This window comes from Battus philenor, unplaced genomic scaffold (assembly GCF_028537555.1).
Source record: "Battus philenor isolate CCGP_79_NKW_IND1 unplaced genomic scaffold, ilBatPhil1.0.hap1 SCAF_14, whole genome shotgun sequence".
NCBI classification, from domain to species: domain Eukaryota; kingdom Metazoa; phylum Arthropoda; class Insecta; order Lepidoptera; family Papilionidae; genus Battus; species Battus philenor.
Genome location: NW_027181676.1, coordinates 3524766 through 3544507, shown reverse-complemented (window position 1 = coordinate 3544507; position 19742 = coordinate 3524766). Strand labels below are relative to the sequence as shown.

The window sequence follows — 19742 nt, the reverse complement described above, 5'->3', positions numbered from 1 at the left end:
AAATCTTAGATGTACATAACATAACGAGTCCGGTGGCAGAATTTGGATTTTAAAATGAAAATTTTTCATACCCGAAACGCAAAAGAGCAGAAAACAAGCCTAAATATTTGTGCGGATTTTTAATCATGTTTTATTCTTGCACAAGAAATAATGAATGTTTGGGATCGGAGCTTATTTAAGGACTAATGATTCGTAGGCAATTGCGCGAAGACTGGTTTTTCTTTAAATATATAGTTATATATTTATTTATAGCAGTTTTTGCAACCACCGGGTCTTCCTTTAAAAATATTATTATTTATTTAATTAACTACCCAAATTGCGTCGACGAAGGATCCATTACACGTAACATTTAAAAAAATAACACATGTATTTATATTGTGTCTTGTGCTTCGAAAAATATCAAAAATTTCTTATTATATCAACTTTAATTAAGCATAAAGTAAACTAAAGTTTATAAAGGCTTTTTATGAAGATTTCTTTCTGTAATGCACACGTGATAGTCATAAATATCTTATGTAAAATTTAAAATACAATTCTTCATATCTAGCTGACCCAAGAAACGTTGCCTTAGTTAAAAATAATCAATTCCAAATTTAATTAATAACAAAACGGTTATTTCGTACAAAACATTGTTTATATTGTAATGCTTTTCAATACACAAATTAGTATTATCTTTGTACGTAAATAAATAATTTGATGATAGTCCAACACGGAAACAAACGAAACCCTAACAAAAAAATAATATTGCAAATGAAATTCGTAAAGGGAATTGTAATCTTTTCCATAATTACCTTTTCTGTAATGCGTTGTCTATTAGAAAACTTCCGAAAAAAAACACAACATTACCGAATTCGGTAAAGTAGTTCACTAATAAAGGCGTAGCAAATATGTAGGTACAAATCATTTTATTTTTCTTTTTCGTGTGTAAATAAAATTTTTATGTTTATATTTATGAACTAAAATAAATACTTACAAAAATATATTTGAAATCTTTTACAGTAATATATGCTCATGTTTACTTACTAAATTATTATCATTTCTAACCATAATCTAGCAGAAACAGTATCTCTACACTCAAGCCTGAGAGAAGTATTAATGCACTAAGTTTATTTGGGTTCTTGAGAGAAATTTTTCAAAGAATGTAATTTTAGCAATTTTTCATCTTCTCAGACCAATGTAGGTGTAATATCGCTCTGCTTAAACAACACAAGCATATTTCTAAAGAATAACATTATGTGACAAGTTTCGAGTCTCAGTAAGAAAGGCAAACTTTATCTATTTTCAAAACAATAGGAAAGCTTTACTGTTTTTGACTTTATTATCTTTATACATCTTATCACTGGATATACGAGTATACTTTTTATTATTATTATTTAACTGTGTAGCTATTGTTTAATGTTACGTTGTTATTTGTGTTGTATAAGAAACGCGCTTTGCAGAACCACCAAATAAAATATATTTGATTAAAATACTTTAAATAAATATTCAATTAATTTTCAATAATTTTATTTATTTCGTTCATTTCGGAAAAGTTGTGCTTTTTGAGCGTTTCGTATTTGTTGCTTTTACATCAGGTGCGTAAATAAATAAATCAGGTTTTCTGACACATGAGCAGACCACATAAAGCTGTCCATGTGAGAAGAATGGATTCACCAAATTTAATCCACAAACTTGCACCGATTGTTCTTGCGCTTTTTTAATAGTCATTGCGAGAGTCGCACCGTTTACAACGTTTGAATTCGAATGGCATATCTGTCAGTACATCATGAACTTTTCAGTCTTGAACTACCTTTGAACTTTCTAGTCAAAAATTTTGCTCCAATAACATTGTTCGTCATTTACTTGACGGATAGTCTAGTTCCGTTGAAAATTCGAGGTGGATTTATGTTTTCTCTATTAACATAAGATTTCTAACCCCTTCTATTGCTTGATGACGGCTCGCTCTTTTCTTCCTTGGTAACAAAATCTATCCAAAGGTTGAGGAGCAAAATCGCTCTTCATCTCTCTAGCATCTATATTTTTTTCCTGTGTGTTGCATGCATAATTATGAGCAAAATAATCAAATTTTATGTTCGAATCATAAACGAGGAGATCCTCAGAAGAATCAAAGCCACAGGCGAAGCTTTGAGAATTCCTCGCCAGAAGTAGCAGATACATTGCTCGTGTAGCCGACGGCTGTTGAGGCCGAAAGGTTCTCTGGTGGCGACCATGAACAGTAGACGCGGCGTGGGTCTCTCACTTGGTGGACCAATAGTTAAAGTTGCGGAAATTTACTGAATGTGGGCACCGCAATAGCGGCCTCGTGGCGATCGTTGGAGGAGGCCCATACCTTGCAGTAGGCGTCTATTGTCTGAAAAGAAAAATAAAGTTGATGGTTTTTAAATTAATTATGATTATTATTTAAGACCAAAGGCACAACGCCAAACCGTAACAAAAATAATAATTTCTTCGTTTATGAACTCACATACATACAATCACAATAGGCAAATATATTTCAATTTAAATAATATTATTTAAAATTTTTAAAAATATGGTTTAAGTTATATTATTATTGTACCTAAATAAAAAAAAATAATATTATCTTCGCTAGTGACATGCACTAGTTTAGAAACAGCCTATTCATTTTTTTCTTGAATGCATCCGAATGCATATGTACTGATGCAAGTATTCTTTGCTTTATGCATTTCACATGAACGCTCCGTTCGCGGGGTATACGGGAATTGTCGACAACAAAAGTCTACGTAAAAGCTGCTTTCAAATTAATATTACCATATTTCATAAATAAACTTGGGGGTGGTGGTTGGTACGGGCCCCTCGTCTCTTAGTTTACCTACTAGTAATCCAGTGTAAGCGAAACTCATGCCGGATGGTTTATGCGTATAATAAAATATCACAGCACACAATCTCAATCTGAGTTAAAAGAAATCTTTTGTTACTTCGCTTCACAGCTGTGGTGTAGCGACGCGTCTAGCCGATAGTGCAGCGCATCAGAGAGAGAGATACACGGAGTCAAAAGAGAGAGTAGAAATATAGATGCGTTCTTAAATAATGAGTTTGGGTACGTTTTAGCGCACGCCACAACCTTATGCATTCTTTCTAGCGTACTTTTGTAAGCACGTGAAAGGTATACATGAAATGGGCGACAATTATAAATAAACCTAAAGATTATGCTCAGCTATTTTCTTAAATTATTCTCAAGTAATCAAGGTATAAAAATTTGAGCCAATATTTTTCATAATTACCCGGATTATGATAAATTTCACATTGATTACACTATTAACAGGTAGAATTTCTACGTTGTGTTCCACAGCGTAAATGCTTGGTTTCATTTGATACAATTTTCACTCTCACACTTTTAGTTTTAGTTTTTATATTCAGTATTTGTTTAATTTAGAACCCTTTATTAATTTTAACTTCCGTGCCATTGTTGTGTAATTAAATACAGATATATTAAGTTTTTACAACATATAATAACATCAGTGATATTTATTTTCTCGATAAGTGTACACTTACAAATTTTCTATATGTTACCGCATCTTCAGTTTGTTAACATTAAAAGTGCGCAATAAATCGTATTTTCCGATTGACTCGTCGAATATTGTATATATATATATATATCTTTAGGGATACAAATTTCAATTTAAGAAACAAAGTTATTCCCAGAATATTCTCTATTTTTTAATTCGGATACAATTTATAAATGTGTTATAGATAATAAATTAAGTAATTATCATTATAAATATGCTTTAATTATAAAATAAAATGTGTAATTTTTCGTATATCAACTATTAATCTTGAATTTTTAAAAAATACAAGTCAGTTCACTACATCTAAAGCTTAACTATTAATCTTGAATTTTTAAAAAATACAAGTCAGTTCACTACATCTAAAGCTTAATGGTCAGAAGAAGTAACAAACTTTACCTCTTAGCAACATTAGGATAAATACACTTGACGTGATTTGCTAAAAGTCGGAGCGCAGTCATACATAACTAGTAAGTTTAAGAACTTCTCCCATTTAGCTGTAAGAGCAGGTTCCCTCTACTACACTTTACTACTCTTCTTATTTCAGATCTTAAACATAGTGTAAGTTTAAAATTAGTCTGTTCCGACTTTCTTTTAAAATTTTCTAATCGGTGTGACGCAATGTGTATAAATTTATAATAATACTAGCTGATCCCGCAAACGTTGTTTTGCAAAAAAAAATAAAGTTTTTAATTAACAAATGTAAGATAAGAGTTGATCGTAGAGGGGTGAGAATTTAGGTTTATATGTATTTTTGTATGCTGTATCATAATAAAATAAAAACCAAAAAAATTGTTTAAAAAATTAAAAATAAAATTTAGGGGTGGACCACCCTTATCACTTACAGGTATGGAAAATAGATAGTAGCCGATTCTCAGACATACTGAATAAGCATGTAAAATTTGGTAAAAATCGGTCAAGCCGTTTCGGAGGAGTTCAAGTTCGAACACCGTGACACGAGAATTTTATATATTAGATAAATATTAAAAAATAATTTTTACTTATCTAATTTTAACCACATTAAACGGTTTTATATTATTTTCTATTTTAATGTAATCATATCGCGAATATTGTACACACCTTCAATAAGTGGGTACACCGGAATTATTAATTTCTTTTAACACGTAATTATTATAATTTAAACGCATGTGCTTCTAGTGTAATTGACACAATAAGGATAATGTCTTTTTCGTTCTTATTACTATTTATTTTAAACTGTCCAAAAAGGAAGTTATAAATGAAAATCCATATTATTTTATTTTATTTATTACGGAAAACATGCAGCAAACAGGTATTAACTTAGAGATATTTTTATCTTTGTATTTTAATAAAGATAAAGAAAAAGAACATTGTGTAATTCCTAATGAGTAATCTGCGCGCTGTATCCGTATCGCATTTATTCCCATAAGGAAACCACTTGTAGAGATTAGTACGACAGAGTATCGGGGATTAATGTTTATGTTATTCAGATAATTGGCTCTCTGGTCGCAATATACGCAGTCGTCAATGAACTAGGACTGTGTTAGTTTTAACATCGTATTAGCCTATAATATCTACGTCGTAGTTTTATTCTGTGGATGCAACTGTAAGGTTTATGTATATCCAAAGATATCTATAGGGAGATACACCACTATCGTCACGCTTGGTAGGCGGGATAACTATCGTAGTGTGGTATGACGATGCTGTCCATCCTCTAGAAACTTGTTTATGAACAGTGACAATCCTATACAATTAATGCACAAAGTGTGAATAATATAAGCTAATATCACAGAAATTGAATCCTTGATCTTCGATCGAAAATCTCAGTTCTTTAGTGCTGCCACTGCTCTAGTTTAGTTTAGGTTATATAAGTTAAAAATACTTTTAGGTAAAAATACCTATTACAGCGGTATGCATGTTCGGTATATTTTACCGATGTATCAGATATTATTATATATTTTAATTAACTTACACTAATAAAAAAACTCAGGCACTCGTTGGTTCGATAGAAGAATCAGTACTAGTACAATACGAGAATACATTAATATACCAACAATAATAACTAAAGCGCTTTAAGAATTTGTAATTGGTGTGCTAGAGAAAAATGTTGATATCACAATATCGGCGCTACTATTAAGTCTCTATTCTCTGGAAGCTAAAGATAAAGCAATGCGTTTCGAGAATCGTTTAGCCAAAGCTCTCAAACTCTGTGTTTGGCTCTAATCGGTGTAACATAACTCCTGAAGATGCCCTGTGGAGGGGTCAAACATGTGTTGAGTAATTTAACGGTGGTAGTTATGTAATTCGCATTGTTTGCCGCATGCGCATTTATCAGAGGGCTGGCGGGCGGTGCACTTTGTTGCACGACTACCACTGCATGTGCGGAAGTGGCTAAATATTGGTCCTTATCTTACTTAGCCAAAGCAGTTCTAAGTTTGAAAACGAATTTCAAATTTAGAACTGTTAGTTAACTAAAGTAATAACTACTTTTTTGAGGATTCTTAATTTTTTTTATTTAAAGCTAATGTAAAGAGTACATGTGTAAAACAAGTTTTTGCAAGAAAATACACACGAGTTAAATTTGCAGACACCAAATGGTAGCATCTTCTGTATTGCGAATTTTACAAATATGGATGAATGAGTAAAAACTTAAGCGAACGTGTTAAATTTAAATCTTCATTTGTTTTTATGTGTGTGTATTTTGTGGTTGTCGCAAATTAAATAACTTTGTTTAAATTAAGCATAGCTAATTAGTTAATTATAAAGTTTTACAAGTTAAAGTGAAGCTAAGAAAATCTTAAACGCTTAAATATGTCAAAGTTAAAGAAATCCTTTTTTAATTAATTTTATAGTCACTAAAGATTTCTATTATAAGCAAAGTTTAATCAAAGTTTTGAGCGGATTATGAGCGGAAATGTTTTATAACGATTTTTAACAATCTATATTCCACTAATAAAGCTTATTTTTTATTTATTGCCAACGAAACATGTATGCTCAAGGTAAGTAGCATATTTTTTGAATTTACGAAAGCTTTATAGGAACATTTATTAAAATCGAAATCAATAAAATGTTCATGTAATTAGTATGTTATTGTGTCGTCGTTTCGATAAACTGTAAAAGAATTTTCTCTTTGACTTTCTAATTTTATTTTACGAGTTTTATTCCAGTTTGTTTAATATTCCTCAGATACGAGTACATGCATTGCTTGTCAGTGGCAGAAGGCGGGCATGTCGCTCGTGCAACGGACAGCCGTTGGGGTGAAGGGTTCTCAAGAGGCGACGACAAACCGAGAGATACAGCCTCCATCGGTACATGCCTGGTTTGACAATATAGTTGAGGTCTCGAAGAGTCACTAGTTACGGGTAACGTAACACCGTTAATCTTGGCAATATTTGAGGGAGTAAACCTTACAATAGAAGTCTATTGGCTGTCGTCATGATATTCTTTCTGCACTTTTCGAAAAAAAGATACATTGTACTTATACAAGTATGTCTTTATCATTTTAATTTGCGCTGTTTCTTAATCTAATTTTCAGTTTGTCATAATACATGGTATTTGTTTCTGGAAGTAACAAAGTCGACAAAATTTAATATTAATTTCTATATATAACAGTCTCTGAACTTTCTATTTCAGTCGTCATACAACCTTATCTTCGTTTACTTTTCGACAAAGATTTAATGAAAGTCTCTAGACTTAAAGGTGTAATTAAGGGGAATACCATTTTCTAAAAGTGTTCTCTCAAATTTACCACCTAATATAGCAAGGGTTGCAAAGCTCTTTTATTGTCCAAGCCAGTTTCCAAAAAGTATTTAAAACGTATTAAAAATACGCAAAATTTTATTATTTGAACCATAAATAATTACTAAATATTTCTTTTGAACATATTTATTGTACTTCATTAGGTAAATATATCAAATTTAAAGAATAATTGAAGACAGCGGTAATTCTGTTTTATCGTTTGAGCCTATAGACACCCACTGCAAGGTACAAGCCTCCCTTAAGATTCGTTTAGCAGGCGAATTGGCAATCGCAGTGTGATATTATGGTACTTAGAGAACGTTGCTGCCCATACTCTAGAAACTTGTTTGCGTTATAGCAATCCAATATAATTAATACACAAAGCATGAATTATATAAGATTATATCACGGGAATCGAACTGGCGACTTTCGATCGCAAGTATCAGTTGAGCTACCAATGATATATTCTTTCATGTGCTGGTTAGTTAATACTAATCGATGCTCTAGTTTCATTATAATAGTTTTTTCTTTTTAATTTAAAAGCATACAGTGAAAAGTAACTAACCATAATTATTGAGAGCCACAAATAATCATTCAAAGAGCCGCATGTGACTGTCGAACTGCAGGTTGACCTCCCCTGACACAAAAACAAATAACGTACAAATCGATTTTTAAGCATCTTACGAGCTGCGATCATTACAAATTTTTATTTTATTTCATTGCATGTTTTTTTAATGAAAGTAAATTTTACACTTAGTCGTGTTAATGATCCTCGTTACGATAAGGCTAACGACTCATTAACAAAGGCGAGGTCATGTCTTTGTCGGCCGCTTTTTATAACTTCAGATAGAGTGCAAAAATATACCAGAACAAATTATACTTCTACGAGTTTCACATGATAGTGAAGCAATAGGAAATCGATTTATGAATACTTAATAAACCAAAGCTAAAAATGATCGAAGTATGTTACCGGTGATGCCTTACGGAAGAAAATCATAGTCTGTAACGTTTTTTTAAGGCCCCCGCTATTAAGGACCTATCGTACAACCCCTCTCTTGAGTTCACAAAGGCAGTCACGCTTAATCATTTTTATTTTATTTTCTCACTCTTCTTACGTCCTTTTTAATATCTCTCAATTATTCTTCTTTTATCCGTCAAATTATTTTCCATTTCTTTCCTTTTTTACCCTTGCTTCATATCCCTCACCGTTCCTCCTGGACTTTACAATTTCGTTTCAATTATTTATTTATTTTATTTCACATTTTGTTATATTTCTATTAATCATTTTATTACGGTCTCTGTATCATGGTATTGTCATTTAATTTCTTTATCATATTACTTTACATTACTGTGTTTTATTACTTTATTTACTACCTTGTGGCAATAATCCAAGAAGATCTGGCGGCTTTCCACTTTACTGATCTAGGAGGCGATGTTGCCTTATTCTATTCTGTAGCGCGCCAAATGCGAGATAGCTGGTGAATAGGTGCGCTATTGTCTGGTCTACCGCAGGGTCACAAATGCATGCGGGATTCTTGTTAAGATTAAATCTATGCGGATACTCAGCAAATACCCAGTGCCCCGTGAACATTTAAATCAGAACCGTATTCCGCTCCAACCAGTGAAGCACTCCGTTGTGCAGTCTGTCACTTTTGGCCTCTTTAGCAAACTCTCAGTTGCTCTGAGCCATGAAGAGGGCTATACTATGTATAACTTTACGTGATCGAATCAGGAACAATTGAATCCGTATACGAAAGTAACGGACATAGCACTGCAGATTAGCATGTGACAGAAATGAATGTGAACCTACAAGCTTTGCGCAGAGTGAACATACGCGAAGCCGCATCGAGACGGCCTGCACTGAATGCGCTGACGCAGAACCTTACCCCGCCTCCCGCACCTCAAGATCTTTCCCACTAGCACGCAGGCCCGACTAAATCAAGACCGGACCGGAGGAGACAATACCCTCCCTGATAGGCGGAGAATATAAAGAATCATTCCTATCCCTTTGCAAAGAAATAGCGGAAAGTGCAATAAAAAGAAACAAAACGTAAATATCGGAAATAAATAAATAAATATATATTAAAAAATTAAAATAGAAAATATAATTATTAACTATTAAAATATATAAATCTGTAAAAAAAAAATTATTATTGTATAAGAAACAAAAATGTGAAATAAAAATAAAAAAAAGCTATTGAAAATGTAAAAAGCAAGGGAAGAATGATAGATGATCAGAGGAAAAGAGAAAGACAGACGAATTGTGGCATGAAAGATTAGAACAGAAAGAAAGATTATGTGAAGAATGAAAGAAAAGAGAATGAAAATAAAATAACTAAGTGAAAAAATTTAATGCTTGTAAAGTCCCTATCCCAACATAAATAGGGGTTATTATGAAAAAAAAAAAAAAAAAAGAAAAAAAAAAAATCAAGACCAAGGGCACTCTCTCTCGAATCGGTACCTCGTAACATAACATAGATAGTTGGTAATAATCAGTTGTAGTTTGTATTAGTGTTAAAGAATGCATCGTCTTACGTGTTTTTTTTCTAACCTAACCCTACGTGTTACGCTACAGTCCATTAAATTTCTATATGAACCACGCTTCTGTGGAATACGAACGGAGACGCAATACTGCACAAAGACAAATTTTAAACCGACAGGCATAACGCCTAACACATCTAACGCAATACCCTTCAATCACATTCATTAACAAACAAGCTAATAATACTCATACAAAGCCATACAATTTAAAATAACCACAAGTGATTGCATACGAACTATGCTTTCTCGTAATTGCATTTGCACATTTATACAACATGCAATTTTAATTGAGCAACGCGTACGCAACAGCCGGAGAGATTAATGGCCCGTGCTTTAAATGAGGCTCCCGATACGATACGTTTTGGTTGTGCTACTAATTAAAGTGCTGCCATATTTTAAAATAAATTAAATATGTGTTTTAATTTTTTAATATAACAACACTGACACTATTTTAACTGCCAGTGAACCTAATGTTCTTTGTGATCTTAAGTCGCGGGTTCGATTCCCGGGATTCAGTCTTTTATTCACACTTTGATTATATAACAAGTTTCCAGAGGATGGACAGCATCCTCTGAGTACCATAATACCACACTGTGATCGACAATACGCCGGCCAAGCGTGGCGATTATAATATTACCTACCTACTCTTTGGGTGAGTCCAACGCCTTAGAGTTAGCGTTTTTCGGCTGAAACCGTAAACCTAAAGCGGTACATTAATAACATTTTCAGTATGTAGGTTCTATATAATACTATATGTATTATTTAATAACTGAGAAACAACTTTTTATTTTTTATCAGCGGGCTGGCGGGCGCTGCACTTTGTTGCACGACTACCACTGCAAAATTTCGGCACTTTTCTTACTTAAGTTGGACTTCCGCAAGGTAACGCGTGATTCCATTAAATATTTATCAAATTTAACATTATATATTTGATGTTGATGTCAGTGCCGTAAGCCGTTATGTTTTGTACAGGTTCATCAAAATGACTCCATAAAGGCCAGTTCATAGCACCAACATAATTAAGATTAGCATCGAAGACGTTTACACGAAGATAGGCCGTGCTCGTATTGAAGTGAAGTTGAAGTAGAGTGCGAAGCAAAAGCTTCTCGGTATTAACATTATATTCAATTATAAAGTTTTTCTGAGATAATAATCAAGATAATTAATTATAATATAATTCTAACTAAAACCAAAAATAATAACTTAACTCTAAAAATATCATGAGATCACGATCAGACTAAAAATCCAGACACTAGGCAATAACGATAGAACGATTCATCAAGATTAGGACCCTCGATGTGACTGTTTTTATAAAAAATGCTTTTGAAGTGGTTTATAAAATACGTGATATAAATATTCAATTCAAATTTGCCTTTGATGCTTAATAAAGTTAAGTATTTTACAGATACAGCTATGTAGAGCGGTGGTAGCCCTGCGGTGGAGAGCTTAGACTAGCGGATTAGTCGCGGATTCGATTTATTTATTTATTTTTATTTTGATTTATAAATAAAACTAATAAATTAATTTATTAATAATTGTATGGAAGTGCAAAAGAGTCAACATCCTACATCAAAGAAAGTTACTTAACAATCTTCTATAATATATACATATATTATAAAAAAAAATTCTCGAGATATAATCTTACTTAATGTCAATATGCATTAATATTATAATTATATAGGATTTTCACTGCTTACAATAAGTTTCCTGAGTGTTAGTAGCAGTGTCCACTGCGTACCATAATACCACACTACGATTATGGTATGTCCCCCCATAGATATCTTTAGGGTAGGTCTGTGCGTTACAATGGACTTCTAAGGGCTGAAACGACACGAAGACGATATAGAGCGCTTTATAAAAGGTCAGAAATTTGGAGGGTTATTTTTTTTAAATTACACCTGTTTGTTCCGCTAGCAGAATATTTTAAGAAAGTTCAAAGAAAATTAAAGGTTCTTCTTTATGTTTTTATAGACGTTAATAAAGAAAAATAAAAGTATGTTACTGTATATGATAATAACATTAAATCGACGACTAAAGACTGTCGAAGAGCCAACAAAGACTGAGAAATATTTCACTGCAAGTATAAACTTCTGAAATGCTATTACACTGCCAATGATGACCTTTCCCAAATCAATACTATCATTTAAGGCTTAGAACGTTCACTGCTATACAAAGCCTTCACCTTAGATTTACATTATGACCGGTTAGAAGTGACTAGTATCCAGCATATTCTAGCAGCAAGGTCACCTGTCCACCTAGCGGGTGAGAGTCCTTCACTGCACTTGCAGGTCCTTGATCTCAACTCCAGGACATTAAGCTTAACTTGAACAATACTTACTGCTTACTAACGGTCGTATGTCGCTTAAATTTGTATAAAGTTAGTATAAGTCTGCTGTACAAAATATTCGAGAAGGCTTAGAATAGATTGTTTACTTATTTAGGTACATATAAATTAACATTACATTAAAAGTTACCGTATTAATAAAGGTTCTGTTATGTATAACCTTATAGTTGACACAACATTAAAAATGTACTTTATACAACATTGCAGAAAGATCAGACCACATGAAATAAAAAAAAAATTGTTACGGCTTTAGACACTAAAAGTGCTCTTAATTTGAAAATGTTTCTTCGTAGATTATAGACGACAAGACATCTTTGTGTCCATCACGAGGATTTATATATATATATATATATATATATATATATATATATATTAATGGTAATTATTGGAATGAATTTATTATAAAACAAATGTATATAAATTATAATAAAACAATGTAGTAACAGCAGACACGTGTTATGACTAAGGTTTGAAAAGATCTTTCGGAAACACTATTCGCACAGAATTCAGCGAAAATATGTATGAATATTAATAATGTAACAAAGAATTGAATATTTATGGTAAAAAATATCACCAAAGTAAAATTTAAAATGAAACTACATAATTTCGTTCACCTGTGAGAAGACCGAAGCATTACTATAATGAATAACGCTCATACGAGCACACATACACGTACGCATGCACAGGCAAACACACACATGCACACGCACTTTTTGTTTTAATATCTTGAATCTATATACATTATTTTTAATATAAATAAATTCCATTAAAATAAAATTCTTGCCTACCCTTTACTACGTACTTAAGAGCGGCACGCAAAAATTTTAAAAATTTCAAAAATTTCTAGGGCTTTCTAGAATTAATTCTGGCATTTAAAATAATTACAAATTTCCTACAAAAAGGAAGTCTTTAAAATTTTTAACAAAATGACGATAGCAATCATTAAACACAATTATGCAATCGGTAGTAATTGTAAGTCTTATATATTGATACACTTTATAGGCGAACAAGTTTGAGAAGAGTTAAAATTTAATTGGCTGTGGGAGCCAACGCAATTACACGGAACTAACTTTCACGGAACACAAACAAAAGCGAATGCTACAATAAATCTTTCTCGTTTCTCGACGTTGTTTCATATTGAAAATTATTTTTATTCAGCAATTATGAGGTGGAAAATTGGCAGTATTGTTGTTTAATATTTTGTAGTATGTATTTGAATTTCATGAATAATTAACACACGCGGATATTTCAACGAAAAGTAAAAATCAGATATAAATAGTCGTTGAACATCTATGAATATTTGATATGGAGAAATATCTTTACGTCAGTTTTACTCTAAATATAGTACGAATGCAACTTACTATTGTGAGGCAAATTTACATAAAGAACTAATAATAATTAACTTACCAATCATAAAAGATCGATTTAGGATTAATAATCTAAAGGTAATTCAAATCACCACCATTCAGCGTCACAAGAAGAGAGATTGGAGCAATTGTCTATTGTCTCATGTGAAGTTTTTGCTGTTAGCCTTGCTGCTTTTACAGCTTCATCGGAAACGAGTTCACGGAATGGAGGGGTCCGTGAACTATATAAAATTACAGGATTCGAGTTTCCGAACCCGTATCAGTACTCGCCGGGGAGACGAGGAAGTCACGAAGGTAGTGGCCGCGAGATATTAGCAGCGAGGCTCACCCAGCCAGCCCTCGAGGACACAACCCCAGCACAACCCAGTCGACCAGCAGAACTCGCGGCTAGCGCGCCTGTCTGGTCAGTGTTACTCAAGTATACTGAATGAGGGGTTAAGTGTGGAGAGCAGCGTGGACCGCTCGGCAATCTAAGGAAGGATACTGATCCTACCTCGGATCGCCCACGCTGCAATTAACTGGACTGTCACTACTGCTTATATGTTTTTTACAGATTGCATGGGTTTTTATGGCACCTGCTTTTCTGAACCTATGGTACAACCCTTGTCTTGTGTATGCAGGGTTTATGTAACCAATAAATTTTTTACAGACTGTTTTATTTTCATTCTCATCTTTTATCCCCCACATTATTATTAACACATCTTTCTTTTATTCGTCACATTCTCTTCCATACTTTAATTCACTTTCTTACATCGTCATCCTTTTTCGCCTTGATCTCTGACTATTACTTTTATATTTTTATTTTCGTTTCATTTTTATTTATTTAATTTTTCGATTGCGGGGTTTTAAGGTAACAGGACGAAGAGATTGCCTAAGACCTATTTTAAAGAGGCGAGGCTTGAAGACTTCCGGGAGATCCTCGGCTCGAGCTGTTACATACTTTTATTATGTTGTTTAATTTACCAGATTTTTTTTATTTTTTTTTTTATACTCGTACCTCTAATATGTTGGGATCAGGGTCTTTGTTTACAAATAAGTTTTTTCAAAATTTTATCTTTATTCTTCACTCTCTTCCGTACTTCTCAATTTCTTTTATTCTTACCTTTTTTCCTTCACAATATCTTCCATTTTGTTCTTTCAATCCTTTTTGCTTTCATCGCCTCCCTTCCATCATCTTATAATTCTTAGGTGGCTAGGTACATTTCTTTTATTCTTTATTTTATTACTTATCCTATTTTATATATCACAGTTTTCTTTTTTTGAGTTTGAATTTTTCAATAAATTATTCATTACTACACTTTTCTTATTCTATTTTCCTAATATTAATTGACTAGTTATTTTATGTGCAGTTTAATTGGTACCTACTTATCTAGACTGTTTTATTCCTATATTACCAGATTGGAAGGCCGCCGTGTTATTTGGTCACTTCGGTGGACGTTCTATGGAGTGACAAGGCTCAAGGTCCCTACCAGAGGACTTAGCCTTGGGTTATCTCTCATCGATAATACCCGCATAACATTCCTACACGAAAAGGCCAAACCTGGGCTTAGTCGGTTACTATTGCTTGACTAATATCACTACTATTACTTCGGAAAGCGTTAACGCTGGGAGGAAAAGTGGCGGAAGAGATTCCAACCACGCTTCTATCTATTATGATTGAGGGTTGGTATCCTTGTGATATATATAACCTGACCTCATTTCTGACAATACTGGTTAGTTGTCGAATGGCGACGATGACGTTTTCCAGTGTGGCTTGGCTTATAGACGTTGCGTCCGAACTTGAGTACGTATCTCGGTCTTAGGACGGTGCGGCATTTGAATTTACCAGGTTTGATTGTACTATAGGTGTTGGCAGCTACAATCAACGAATTTGTGTGTTTTTTATACTAACAAAGTCTCATTATTTTTCGAGTTGACTAGTGGAAAATACTTAGGCATTGATAAAGCTTAGATAAATGGAAGCTTTTAACATTAAAATTTAAATGTAATAATGTCGTTTTTGTACGAAAACTGTTATATAATTAACAGCAGGTTGCTGTGTGAAATTCGAAGAAATAATGAAACACATTTTAATAAACTGGTATCGTAACGATGAGTTTTCGGATTACATTGCCATTGTTTAATGTACGCCATCAATTATGGCATCTGTGATCGGTCGCCATTGTGTAAGTTTCACATAATAGATTCCCTGCATCGTCACATATCGACAAGATAATCCACAACCAGTTTACGTGACAATGAAGAGGAAGCACTTCATAAGCATTCAATTAATTTTGTTAATAACTTACCATCCCGACAGATTTAATCGCAGTGTAATAAAAAATAAATAAATTTTATTTTATAGTGATTATTTTATAATTCTTATCAAACCAAAATATATTTATGAAACTAACAATATTGGAAATGGGGTGAATAGTTGCATAGAACAGTCGCATTTGTTTTAGCTTCATTATTATTTTAAATATAAGTTAGTAAAAAGTAAAACTGTGTACTTTTTACGTGTATTTACACACATCGTTTAATGTATTTACTTTGGGGTTTAGTGCTTACCCTCTCTCTCTCAAATATCGAATCCTTATGCCTGCTCCAACTTTTGGTCTTACCCATCCGAGCTTTCCTTTCTAAAGTTCTAGAACGTTCAATCTTTCCCAACTTAATGGAGTCCTCTCCACAAAACGACTCTTGAATCCGTTTACAGTACTACCTATCCTACCTCCTTAATTCATGGGACGGAAGATATCAGATCTAGCATGGGGAAGGAGAAATTCACTGTATTAGCTTTACCTAATTTCAGTATATAGTGTATTTTTCTGTGTATATTTTTGTTTACAAAAATGTAATTGTACCTCGCACAATAAGACCGCCTTTTGTACCATATGAATTGTTCTATTTATTATTTTTCCTCTATTTATTGTCTATGATGTACAAAAAAGTGTTAATAAATAAATAAAAAAAATATTGATCATATATTCCAAGAATTCGTTTTACCAATAAAGGAATATATAAGTAATATATTAAACAAATACAACCTAAGGAGACAGCTAGCTGACGCAGTCATGAAGCACAAGTTGTCTGCCATAACAGTTTTATATCACTATAAAGGAATAAGTTAATTTCACATTAATAAAACGACTTAGCGGAGGCTTTGAACAAAGATAAATACATATCTACTACAGATTGGAACCGGTGTGCCGCGCTTTAAGTGCCTCTTCCATATATCGAAAGAAATTATTACATGCAATTTTTGACATGTTGATGTTTTAATTCTTTGTAATTTTATTCTTAGCTCTAGGTATATACTAGACTTCATAAAAAAATTTAATTAATTTTTGTGTTACAAGGTGTTCCAACTGATTATTATATGTTTAAATAAAATGCGTACTAAAGTTACCAAAAAATACATAGGATTAAATAGTTATATAAGGAAAGCATTTGAAGTTTTCATCTTTACTTGTGATTAGTTTTATGTGAGGAAAAGTAAAAAGAATAACAAAAATAAAAATTCATTGGTATCTACAAAAACATACTTTAAAGTGTGTTAAGAAAAAAGATATAGCTTTAAATGTAAACCTAGACAAAATGGATTGCCCCATTTCCTTTATCAGCATCGAACAGGACCCATAAAACTCTTGTAGTGCAGAATTTTATATGAATTACTGACCAATTACGATAAACTATTAATAAAAGCCTTTCTAGCAATTTCTATTGAACAGATAAAACTTAACTATTTTCCATAATTTAAAATTAGTTACAAGAAAATATTATTTATTCCCTCACGGTTGAATTAAATCTTGAACCAAAAAAAAAACAAAAGTAAAGGAAATATACATTTTGAGACAGTTTTACAATTGACGAAACATGACTGTCCTCGTTGTCAACCACCGTCGCTCAACAAGCTTTCGAAAGCACTATGCTCGGGCTTTCTCGAATAGATCAAGTTAGTATTGAAAAGAATCTTAGACGAAATAGCTGTGAGTTGGCTACATAGCCCGTAGAACAGGAGACCGCAGCACAATAGATCAATACCATGGTAGGGCGGACTAAGGCCATGCCTGTTGATAGAACTGGTAAGGCTTAATTGAAGTTATTCTAAGTAATTTTTTCATAAACCTCGTAGTTTAGGCAAAAAAAGATGTTTTTTTATAGAGCTGAACCAAAAGAAGTAATTTACTCCTAAGTTATAATCGATCAACTTTTGTAACTTAATGTACGTTATACCGTGCGTACACATAAAAGTTTGCCTTTAGTTGTCTGTTAAGGAAATAATTAAATCGAAGAAATTTTAAAAATATGCTGTTTAGAACCTGAACGAGCCTTAAAAATTTAAATTATTCTGACAACTGTTATTTTAACCTACTTTGACAATTAAACTCTTTTTAATATCGAGTAAAGTTCTACAGTTAAAACAAACATTTCCATCAGACACTACAGAAGTTAAAAATGAAATGACAAGTAAGAAAAGGACCAATATTTAGCCACTTCCGCACATGCAGTGGTAGTCGTGCAATAAAGTGGTTCTTTTCTTACTTAGGATGGACTTCCGCGAGGTAACGCCTGATTCCATTAAATGAAATGACAGACAGTCACAGTATTTATTTTACTGTACCAATGGAAGAAAAATAGCTGTGATCAAGAAAAATATTTACATATAAACCATATTTTATTATACATTCAATTTAATACGTAGAGCGGGAAATAAAATTGTGAAGATACAGTTAAAATGGTGATGCTGTAAAATGATCATTGCCAAACGATACAAATGATAAATAAATAATATTCTTTTTATTTTAAACTATCAAAATGTAAAGCTTTAAGAAAACTTTTCTGGTCTAATGCCAATACTAACAAACAGCCGTATACTCATTTTTATATGAGTATGTATGAATATCGTAAAGATAAAAATCAAAACCCTAGTATAACAAAAATCACGGGCAAGCATCATTTCTTCGGCCCATAAACCCATCCTTGTTTACGCACAACGTTTATGTCGCCATGGGATGCTTCCAGTTATAAAATTTCTCCCATAATCTCTTCCATATTTTTATTACCATGACTTATATGTAATTAATTTGTGAAATTATTAGCTAAGCCATTTTTTTAATTACTCGACGATAAAATACTTTAGGGAGCAGTTTTAAACCTAATAACGTTAGGTTGTAATTTCGCTGTATAACGGTACAGTCATTTGCAATCTTATATTGGGGGAGCATGAACCAGGCGCCAAAGCAAAAATTCTACTATAGAGTAAAACAAGTTTTAGTTAATAATACTTCTTAAAAATTAGTTGTTCTAATTACTTAATTAAAAAAAAAAACATTTTTTTATTAAAAAAACTACTATTTAATTATGCTTTTGAGTCCTCTTATAAGATAAATAATGCAATTATAGGATAATGTAACATCAAATAAAATCTAAAAATTTCATTTTAGTATGTAAAAGATTTCTAAGTGATAATAAAGTTGTGCAGTAGTCGATTACGATGGATCTTATAAGAAGCTTCAAGATTACCTAGATAGTAATAGAAGAATAAAAAATGAGGAGATCCGCAGAAAATCCAAAGTTATCGTTTCTTGTTAGAAGTATTACTTGTCTGAATTGGCAGTAGGTGGGGTACATCGGTAGAACAGCCGATTGCGGTTGGGGGCGAAAGGTTCTCGAATGGGAACCTGGAGTGAGTAGACGCGGCTATGGTAAGCCCCATATCAGGCAGACAAACGACATAATTAAGGTCGACTCCCCTGTCAGTGAATGGCCAAATAGAGGGCCTATGTGGCTTTAATATTCTGGAGCGTAGACTATGAAACGGCAAGCGCAACGTAAGACGTTCATCAGCAACATAAACAGACGACCTCGAAGACGTCAGAAGACACTAGATGCAGACCATTACCGACCAGTCTTATTATAATATCTGGGTAAGGTTTATGAAGGTCCAACAGTGGACAATCTTACGACTGAAATGATAATGGGTTCTCCCGGCACTTCTATGTTGACATACAAAAGTGATTGCTACAGTTAATACATTACTTGACACTTATATGATTTGTAATGAGTAACACCTATCAATGTGATAGTAACCAACAACAAACGATTATTTTTAAGTTAAGAACCGTATGTAAATACATAAAAATGTTTAATTTTTTTTGTCATGAACGGCCATGAGGTTTCCTCTTCGTTTACTCTAAGGATAACATACATAAAGGGCGTGTAAAGATTCCTCTCGAGTCCCACCGGCCGTGATGCTTCCAATGT

The 19742-nt window shown here is 32.8% G+C and overlaps 1 protein-coding gene across 1 annotated transcript in view; it reads left to right on the top strand.

The window, feature by feature from the left end:
- Window positions 1-9178, top strand: part of LOC137918508 (uncharacterized) — an 83583-nt gene extending 74405 nt beyond the window's left edge. The window contains exon 3 of the mRNA XM_068761329.1: window positions 9065-9178. Within this exon, the coding sequence (XP_068617430.1) occupies window positions 9065-9178 (114 nt within the window). The remainder of the gene's footprint in view (window positions 1-9064) is intronic.
- The last annotated feature ends 10564 nt before the right edge of the window (window positions 9179-19742 follow it).